This window comes from Diuraphis noxia, unplaced genomic scaffold, assembly GCF_037042655.1.
Source record: "Diuraphis noxia isolate RWA-SAM2 unplaced genomic scaffold, SU_Dnox_SAM2 contig0004, whole genome shotgun sequence".
Taxonomy (NCBI): Eukaryota; Metazoa; Arthropoda; class Insecta; order Hemiptera; family Aphididae; genus Diuraphis; species Diuraphis noxia.
The window spans coordinates 54,587,246-54,598,279 of record NW_028301714.1 but is presented as its reverse complement, the minus strand read 5'-3'; the positions used below and the strand labels follow the sequence as shown (position 1 = coordinate 54,598,279).

The 11,034-nt window shown below is 28.1% G+C and overlaps 1 protein-coding gene across 1 annotated transcript; it reads right to left on the bottom strand.

Annotated features, from left to right (window-relative positions):
* Window positions 1-3,184: 3,184 nt before the first annotated feature.
* Window positions 3,185-6,148, bottom strand: RpS13 (ribosomal protein S13). Its single transcript, XM_015523861.2, has 4 exons — window positions 5,987-6,148; window positions 5,657-5,784; window positions 3,456-3,621; window positions 3,185-3,378 (listed from the first exon to the last, which is right to left on the bottom strand). The coding sequence occupies exons 1-4, from the start codon at window positions 6,007-6,009 to the stop codon at window positions 3,240-3,242; spliced, it is 456 nt and encodes a 151-aa protein (XP_015379347.1). The 5' UTR covers window positions 6,010-6,148; the 3' UTR covers window positions 3,185-3,239.
* Between the last annotated feature and the right edge of the window lie 4,886 nt (window positions 6,149-11,034).

The following is an 11,034-nucleotide window of genomic DNA, read 5'->3' as shown; positions in this document are numbered from 1 at the left end:
TCAGGATACTAACTTTTAATACTAATTAATATTAAAAATCTTTAAGCTGCTTAACGCCTAAAGCTAACACATTTTATATTTTTTTCCTATAATACTGTATTAAATTCCGAATATTCCTTCCACTGACATATATATGAAATTTTGCTATACCTACTCGATTTGTTCGAGGTCAATGATTGTTTCAATCTTATCACTGCTTACCTATATTATTTGTTCTAGGCGAGAAAATAACTATACAGCGCATGCACAATCTGAATATTGAATTATTGCCTGCCGAAGACCAAACCCAAAATTATTGAGACGACTGTGCATAATTCAATTATATTATTATCTGGCCTTGTAGTTAAAAAATAGTTCTATTTATACTATTCCAATATCGTAATTTGAGTCTCAATATAATTACTCTTCCAATATATAAATTATGTACCTATATAAATATTTTATAATATATCAGCTCATTAATTTACTACAGAGTAAAAAATATATGTCTTGAAACATGTTTATTTATTTACTAAACAATTTTATGGGACTGTAACATTGATATATAAAATAATAATCTTAACAGCCAAAACAAAGAAAATATATATATATGTATAAATGTAGTTAATACAAATAATAAACAAGTATATTAAATAGTTTAATTTGAAAATATAAACAACGCTTAGCCTAACAAGGGAGAAATATAGCGTAGTCTTTAATACTTGAATATTTTTAAATTCATTAGCATTCTTTAAAATGAAACCGAACATTTCAAATGCTTTATTAATAATTACGTGGTATATTAAAAGAAAAAGATAAATCATCCAAATCTCTAACTGAATCCACTCGATTAATGATAATATTAATAATTTTATGATTAAAAACAAAAGGTACTTTACTCTTTGCTGGTAACAAATATTATCGTGACACCATGTTGTAAACCTATCCAAATTCTCTTGAAGATTAATTGCATCATTTTCATTATTTGTAAATTTATAATTTTTATAAAATTTAGTGTCATCGACGAACATCGGAACATTAACACCTTAACTGGCGAATTGAAAACAAATGGTAGATCGCTTATGGAAATAATGAACAATAAAGCCCCACGTGCGGGCCCTGAGGTACTCCAGACCAAGCATGAATAACTTTTGAAAGTGAGCGTGACAATTTAGTCACATATAGTTATTCACACTGCATTCGAAGATAAACAATTCAATAAAATAATTTACAATCTCATAGAATTTATTGACGGCTAAATCTATACTTAAATTATTAAATGATTGATTAAAATCCATATTTAATAAATAGTAATATAATCTTGAAAAATCACATTTAGAAAATTATAAAAAGTTAAGTGGTTACTATTTTCATGACTTCGTCAATGACTAGGTAGTCAAGTCGTCAAGATAAGGTTACAGCCTTACTGGTTAGGTTAAATAATAATAAGGTCTCATGATGAATGGTGATCATCAGCCAAAGGGACTAATGAGCACCCTTTAAAAATAGTTGAATTTTGGATATCAGTAAATATAAGATCAATAGTTCCATTATTTTGTGTTTTATAAATTTAATTTTTACTATAGAAAAAGCAACATTTATATTATATATATATACATATATTAGTAGGTATATTGATTTCTCATGAGAATCCGATAAGTATAATTTGATTAGGGGCCATATAAATCTTCCATGATTTACTGTACCTACCTATACACCAATTAAATAATCATTACTTTATCACTGAAAACTAATTAATTCATTGTTTGAAGAGCAGTGAAATATTTTTAGGGTGTAGTGTAAAAAACATTAAATGCGAGTTGAGAAAACAAATTTAAGCTGCCACAGATATCCACTGCTCAATATAATATACATATGTGCACTCAACTACAAAAAATTTAATACTTGCGTCAAAAATTATCATCACTTATAAAGATACCTGATACAAGCTTATAGTTAATTTCATTAAAATTGTAATATAGACAACATAATTCATAATTGATTACATATGTTATTTCAAATAACAATACTTACTTAATTACTTTAATTAATATTATAAATATTGAATAGAAATGGATTCATCAAACAATACTCAATTGTTTGGTCACCATGCGTCCGTGCCCGTGACAGTCGACAGATGAAGTTTAAGTACAGAGAGAGCACTAAGTTCTCTTGTCCAATACACTTACACTTTGTAATAAATTAAAAATATCCAAGTAACTGTAGGTCTTTAGATAGCAACATTCAGGCACAATATGTTCTAGCCGAACATATCAATAGAAGTGGATCCAGTACTAGAATTTTAGTGAGAGTAAATGGGAAGAAGCACAAGTACAAAAAATGAATGTCAACACTACAAATATATCCTCCACTAATATACTACAACAAAAAAACAGGTTGCAACATAGGGCAACTATAAAAGCCCCTTTGCTTCACTCCCTCCTTTTTTTTTTAACGTGGTATTGAAGACCGGAGCGAGAACTGCTTTAGCATAACTTACACTGACCGCATTGCTTCCCTCCCTCCTGGAACCACTAAATTGCATTTATCTGGAAAGGACAGTTCTATACTTCGTAATATTAAATTGAGATAACCAAATAAATATTCTGAAAGTTGGGATGTAATTAAGATTTTTCCATTCTTCCAATAGAAAAAATTAATTAATTGCAGGGTGATTTACTTTGCTCACTCCTTATTTTCTTCAAAAAAATATCTATTCAAATTCTGATTTTTGGATGGATAGTATGAATAATAGGGTATTTTCATAATTCAGTACTTTGACTCATATTATCAATGATCACTATACAAATATTAATTATCTAGCTTTTTTTTTTTGCCAATTTAAACATTAAAACATCAATAAAAGCTAATGTGGGGCCATAGAAAATATTTTTAGGTACCATAAAATTTGATACCAGGTAAGTTCATCATTTTAATTCTGATTGCAAACAATTTGGTAAAATGGATTTTCATAACATACCATACAATGTTTTGCATTAGTAAGATAACACTTGGGAGAGGAGGTCATCTCAGTTCAATAAAAATAACCTGTACATTTTCCCAAACGTACTACAGAGATAAATTTATACTTAATAGGCCAGTTGGTTTATGAAAACAGTCTGGTTACAAGTTGATAATAAAAGATATAATATTGAAAGGATTTGTAGAAACAGAGAATACTAATAAATAAAAAGAAAAATATTGGTTAACTTAAAATTGTAAATTGTATTTTTCAAATGTTCGTACAAATATCAGTTTACTTAAGCAACCAAAGCAGAAGCAGTACTGGACTCGTATCTCCAGTTGGGGGCGATCTTTGACTTGCGTTTGTAGTACCTTGCCAAACGATGAATACGAGATTCAACCAAAATCAAACGGAATTTGGAATCTCTGTCTTTTCTAAACAATAAAATAAGAAAATATGTTTGAGTATATACATCACACATAACATGCACTCATGGTACTTAAATCATTACCTGTTTCTTTCCAAATGTTTTCTGATTGCTACAGCTTTCTTAATCAAATGGTACAAATCTTCAGGGAGACCTGGAGCCAAGCCCATAGCTTTCATGATCCTAAGAATTTTGTTTCCTGTCACAAATCTTACTTGAGCAACACCATGGGAATCTCGCAAAATTACACCTGTAAGAAAATTTTTTTTTAATTATTTGTAAATAAGTTAAATAAAAATTGTATTTTAGACATTAATGGCTCTCAGACAAATGCCTCGATAAGTCTGCATAAAAAACCTATAAAATTGAAAACCAATTAAATAGGTTTTCAGAAAATATGTGTATGATAATCATCATAGAGCATTTTTTGTTCTCTAATATTAAGTTCTTAAAGGCTACATGTGTGGTTTGTTAATACTTTCACAGTTATCCGTGATTTCAGCAGTTACACCATGTTGTTCATACCATGACGTGTTTTGTGGATAATGCGAAATGAAACAAGTTAAATTAAACTAGTGGCAAAGTAGACATATTGCATAATATAGTATGTTACAAATATTACAATAGTTGTTCTAAATTTTTAAATGAGTAAATATTAGTAGAAATATGTATAATATATCTAATATACACTCTTGTATACATTGTTATGTGAAGGCTACCAGAAACAGTGATTATCCGTATCTAAAAATAATAAAAATTCAAACCAATTATATGTTTAGATTTAGAGTTTACTGTCTACAGCCTGTGAACACCTACCTACCTACTAAGATTATTCCTAACCTAAAGATTATTATAATAAAACTGATTAAATTGTGGTGGATTCAAACATACACGTTACTGACTCAATGAAACAAATTACGTTGACACGTATAAGCGTACGCGGCGCCGTTGTAAGTGTTAAATGATCCATACCTATCAATGATAATAGTGAAGAATATCAATGAAATTAAGTTCATCATATTTTAATATGAGATATCTCTTATACAAATCTTACTAATTGATATTTAACTATTTAGTTTAAATTTCCAGTTTATCATTAAAATTTTATATTTAATTAGTACATAAAAAGGTAGGTACACAACAAAATATCAAAAAGCTCTCAGACAAATGCCTCGATAAATCTGCATGGTAAACCTAATAAAACTGAAAACCAGTTCAATTAGTTGTTCAGGAAATAGTATGTAAAATAATCATCATAGAGCAATTACTTTCTTAAAAACACTTAGATAATCAATAATAATATTGAAGTTTCTATTAGGCGACCATTCAATTTTACAACAATCTTACATATAAGCAAATAATTATAAGATCAACATTTTGATATAATATTTGGATTACCTAACATAAATGTGATAATCAAACAATTAATGTTAAGTTAAGACGGAAAAGTGTTGACTTAAAATTAAAACTATATCAACTTCCCGATATTTAGATGAAATACAGGATATATTCGCTAGAATTTTTTTTTATGAATGGATATTTATAAAAATTTCAAGCAAAACTGAAAAGTAGCTCTCAGACAAATGCCTCGAGAAGTCCGCATAATAAACCTTAAAAAACTGAAAACCAATTTAAAAAAGTGTTCAGACAATTGTATAAGAATCATCATGGAGCCACCATCAATTTACTAGAAAAAAAGGTTCAATGAACAACATATTAATGAATTCAATGCAATATATATAAAACACATCTTAGTAGAACAAAAGTCCATTTTAATAATTTATAATTTATAGATCTGATAAAATTAGGTAATCCTGAATACAACACTGAAATTTGAGTAAAAAATAAGATTTCTTAGACAAATGCCTCAAAAATTCTTCAAAATGAACAAAAAAAACTGAAAACCAGCTTAAGTATGTTTTCTAGCTATAATAAATAGTAAAATTATCAGCATTGAGTTGTTTCATGAATAGATAGAAAACCTAAAATGAAATAATTATAAAGTTTAATGTGCCTGATAACTCTAATAGTTAAGATTTTATGAGCAACGCTATTAACTATTTTAAGTAAACTAAAGAACATGGTGAAGTTTAAATTAATCAAAACCGATTAACTTCACCATCTTTTTCATTGTAAAAACTACCAACTAAAAAATTAATTTAAGGAACATGCTGGAAATCAAATGCAATCGAGATTTTGATTGCAGTTTCCATCATTACAACAATTAATACTTTAATAAATCTTTTGACATATCACGTGAGAAAGTTGAAAGAAATTAGCATTACCGATTTTAGATGGTGTCAGACCCTTCTTGGCTAACTTGAAAATGTGATCTTTGACATCATCAGACGAAGCTTTCAGCCAGGTGGCAACGCTGCGGCGGTACGGCAGGGCCGACTTGGATATACCCTTACTGTTAACACATAAAATTCACAATCAGTTCACAAAAAGCAAGGCCAGAAACCATTAACCACTGACGACACAAACGACCAGATCGATTATAAAAAACGCTGTGCATCTCGATACGTCAGTATTGTAAATCAATCACAGCCGTATCGGCGTTTGTAAAGTCTAATTTTTCATAGTTTTCATAAAAATGGAATTGTTATATTTACCCAGGTGTGTGCATCCGACCCATATTGACGTTTGGTTGTTTTACACTTTTTGAAGGATAAAAAAATTATTCCACGACGGAGATGTATGTAAAAACTCTAAAAAGAAATCCTACACACACGTTTGACAAACTCTACATAACCAAAAAGAATGGTGTTTAGTCGATTCCGTCAAGGAGATACCATCACCGAAATACGAACGCACACGCCAAGGAATATCTGTCCAAAATCATACTTTTTCTTCCAGGAGCATGTTGCTTGGAACGAAAAACGAACGCCATTCCTGTTCGAAAGTCGTGCAATAAATAGTTGGTAATATAATAATAGACCTATATTAATGTAATAACCACAAAATATAACTCCAGAGGAGTTCAAACTCTCCGTGTCGTGTCGTGCTCGTGATCCATATGTTAATATATTGGTAACCAAATGTTGGTTACGCGTTACCTATATATTATAAAAATATATACAATACTATTTTCGTCTTTCGCAACATCGCAACAAGAATTATAATTAGTAATTAATTACAACAATAGTACAATACAACAACATTATGACATCGAACATGGACATTGGCTAGTTGTGAACCCTGAACCCGCCATTTCTCTGTGTCTATATAGTGTTGCCCGTGGTAATAACTAATTATTACTATATAAGTATTAAGTATAGTCACAGAATAGATTAATATTTAATATAGCTCGGACTTCTGATCAATGAGTATTGAGTGCACTTAAAAATATCGAAAATTGTCCTTTCAAAAAGTTCATTTATGCTGAAAACTATAAGTTCTGTTGATTTCTTTTGATATTAAAAGAAAATTACTAGTCTTTTTATCGAAAAACTCAGAATTACCTTATGCTATTTTAGTAATTAGTACAATATGTGTGTGACAATACCTTTGATTAAAAATACAATCAATCATCAATGGTAATATTAGTATAAGGTCTATGGGTAATACATGAGTAGTATATTATATTTTAATTTTTTTTTCGTAATATTTCTAATTAAGTCGAAAACTTACGTAAAATGTTTTAAACTGTAATTTAACAAAAAAAACCTTGAACAATGCTAAAACGAATCGTTGTTTGCATAGTATAAATAATAAATAACATATATTATAATACAATTAAAATTTTATTTTAAATGTATTATAATTATAAATTTACAAAGGAGGCCAGAACTCCAGAAATATTTTTTTATTATTACATTTTATTAAAAGGACGCTAGTACGCTACACCCGCATGTGTTGTCTCCGTCTTACAAGTACGTAACATTGCAAAAACTGTTTAGCGCGGGAAAGAACCGACAAGGCTACGGTCATAACTAAGAAACGAAATTTTCACCACATATAAAAGGGAATTTCGACTGTGCAATGTTGTTTTTATTGTTTTGATATTAGAACTGAAAAAAAAGTTATTCGATTTTGAAAAACGCAAAAACAATGAATTTTGAAACAATAAGAACTTTTTTTCTATTTGTGATATCGAAAAATTGAAAACAACGTTGCACAGTAAATGTTCTCCTTATTATATGGTGAAAATTTCTTTTCTTACTTTCTTAGTTATAACCAAATATAATTTATAGTATTTGTTATAACTTTAGCCTTCCTGGTTCTTTCCTGCGCGAAACAGTTTTTGCAATGTCACGCACTTGTAACTTGTAAGACGGAGACAACACATGCCGGTGTAGCGTCCTCTTAAGCCAGCATAACGTACTACCAAATACTATAAATGACAATACGGGACAAACAATGATAATTGTAGACGACATAGCCCCCTGAAAATACTCGGACGCGCTCTATGTGTCAAATACTGAATTTCATATTAATATACTAATACGAAGACCGCCCAATTTTAAAAAGCTATATCTCGCTAAAAATTAACAAAAATGATAATTCGAACGATAAAATTAAAAAAAAAATAACCTTATTAATTTAGGACACTTTAAATATGGGTTGCTAATTGAAAATCAAGTTGATAATGGTTTCACTATTAAATAAATGGGTGAAAAAATAAAAATTTCATACATTTTGAGAAAAGCATGAAACAAAATATACTGAAAAAAAATGATAAAGTCAAATAAAAAAAATCATATGTCATATAAAAAATCGATTTTGTCGAAAACTGGTTTTGCGTAAAAATTTCCGTTTCCCGATTTTTTTTTTTGAAAACTACTGGAAAATTTTTACTTTTGACCTCTATAATGTACCAAGGATACTTTCCTACTTTGCTATAGGTAACCACCTCTGATGTTTGAAATTAAAACATTATTTCGACAAGTTATGATTTACACACATACACAATAAAAAAAAAACATCATTGTAAAATCAATACATTCATCACTTAGTTCAGAATCTAAAAACACCCGCTCTCTGTTTTATTTTAAGGAATCTATAAATATAATATAAATATAAATATCTATAAATAGTATCCGATAACCAAAATAAACATTTATTTTTACAAACATAAATGTTTATAATAAATATGTGATATAAGGCATATAATATCTCTTTTCTATGTAATGAGCCTTCATGAATTTAATTTATAATTTAAAATAAAAAATAAAATGCCTTCACACAAAAGTTGTTCGTTTTGGAGTTGCACAAATAACAGCCGACGAAATCGAGGTTTAAGTTTTCATAAATTTCCATCAGATGATAATTAGTAAGTGTATAGTTATTCTAATTACTCAGGTAAGTACTATAGACTCAGTGGCGTAACAAAAAATTTTGGGCCCCACGCAAAAATAAAAAAATGGGCCCCTAATATATTGTTGTATCAAATATAACCCTTAAACCAATGGTCTCAAATTACTGTGGGCCCCCCGCAACGCATGGTCTGCAGCCCTCAGTTACGCCACTGACTATAGTCAAATATCTATAAGGAGATTTTTTGGCCATTTCAAGGAGGTATCACAGATTGTACCTATACAAATACAATTATATAACCTGTGGTAGTTCATTAAGATTTTTATAATTTTATACATTTCATACTTTCATAGAAATAATTGGTCAAAAATATTATTTATTCTGTAACCAGTAATATGATTAATTAGAATAAATAATTTATTAAAACAATAAATTATGAGTGTGTCAGATACCTAATTGAATTGTAAAAAATACATTTTAAAAACACATTGCATTTTTTAAATACCTCTAATGGTTACATTCCTACATGGCATAATTACATGATTTAGTTAATAGAAAACCAAGTTAGATTAATTAGGTTAAGTTAATTAAAAATTTATTTTGAAATATTATTACCTACTTTAGTTGCATACTATGGCTTGATCAGTGTAAAAACCAAAAAATAATAAATGAATATTATAATTATGGAAAAAAAAAAATACAAAATTATACCATTTGTTCAGAACATTTTCAACAGGAAGATTATTATAATTATACAAGCGGAGTTCGGTAATATTGATTTGATTTAAAAAAAAAAAAATTAAAAAAATGTCTTACTTATTTGATTAAAATTAGGAAAATTTTAAACAAATGGGCAGTGCCTGTGTTAACATCGTGGCAACCGCCAGATATGAATAAATCAACTACTGATACTACTGCAGCATCACCTGAAAAATCATTAGTTGGTAAAGAAATTCAAATGTTTAAAAAATAAATATGCATATGTGATTTATTACTTTTTTACTTAATTTAATTTTCAACAATTTAATACAATATTAATTTACATTAGATCACAGTGAAAAACAAATAGACCTTGAAAGTCTCTCAAAGGCAAAAATTGACCACACTGAAAATCAATTTGAGAGGAAAGAACCTGGGTGGAGCCCTCGAAACCCAAATCCTAATGATATTGGTAGTACAATTTATTAATTTAACTTCAATACTAATAATTTTAACTATTATAATAGCTTGTACAATATTTTACTTTACAGGTAGAGAACTTTTTAAAATTTCAGTAAATAAAAAATGTAATAAAAGAATATTTATGCCACGTTCTTTAAATTTTGACAAAAATTCTATGAAACCAGAAGATTTACTTGAATGTAAGTTTCCTAATTACTTTTTTTTACTTTAGAAATGTTCTGTTTGAGAATTTAGTATCAATTCAAAAAATGTTTTTAAATAAATAATTTTAATTAATTAATTTATATTGAATTACAAAAAAAAAAAAAATACATCATTAACTTATTTGGTTATCTACAGTTGTCAAATAAATAATCACATAACAATTTTGATTTGATTTAAAAAAATAAATAATGGATCAATATATTTTATAAGATAGTTGAATCAAATAAACTTCAATGTTTGTTTACAGGTAACTTATTATCAGATACTCAAAATAATACAGAACTTCAAAAAAAAATAACCAAATTAAAAACAAAGATACAAATTTACCAAAAAATGATTCACACTAAAAATAAACAAATACAAAATTTAAAAACTAAAAATAGTGACAAAACTAAAATTATGGTAGAAAAGACAAATAATAATTTTTTGTTAAAAACACAGATGAGACTTATGAGTTTAAAAAAAAAATCATGGCGTTTTAAAGAGGATGAAAAAAAGTTTGCTTTGAGTTTATATTATAACTCCCCTAAAGGCTACACATTCATGAGAAAGTTTTTATGTTTACCTACAGTAAGATCACTTAGGCGATGGCTCCAAAATTTAAATGTAGCTTGTGGCATAAATGAAAACATTTTAGAAGTGCTTAAATTTAAATTATCATCTTCACCACTATCAGATAGAGCTGTGTCAATAGTTTTTGATGAAATGTCAATAAAGCAATTTATATCCTACAATTCTCAAAACGATATGTTTTCGGGTTATGAAGATTTTGGCAATTTGGCAAATTTGATTGATTCAAAAAGTATTTCACCGTGTAATCAAGCGTTAGTTATAATGTTAAAAGGTATAAAACATTCATGGAAACAAGTAATTGGTTACTTTCTTTCAAATGGACCTATACTAGGAGTAAAACTTAAAACTATTATATCAAGTACAATTTACAAAATAAATTCAATAAATCTTATTCCAAAAGTCATTATTTGCGACCAAGGAACAAATAATCAACAATTAAGAAAAC

Bases quoted from the DNA above. Each gene is read 5' to 3' on its own strand.
- RpS13 (XM_015523861.2), bottom strand. From the start codon at position 6,009: ATGGGTCGGATGCACACACCTGG. The intron at 5,785-5,986 runs GTAAATATAACA...ATGTGTTAACAG, and splicing joins GGTCGGATGCACACACCTGG to TAAGGGTATATCCAAGTCGG. The intron at 3,622-5,656 runs GTAATGCTAATT...ATTTTCTTACAG, and splicing joins TCTGACACCATCTAAAATCG to GTGTAATTTTGCGAGATTCC.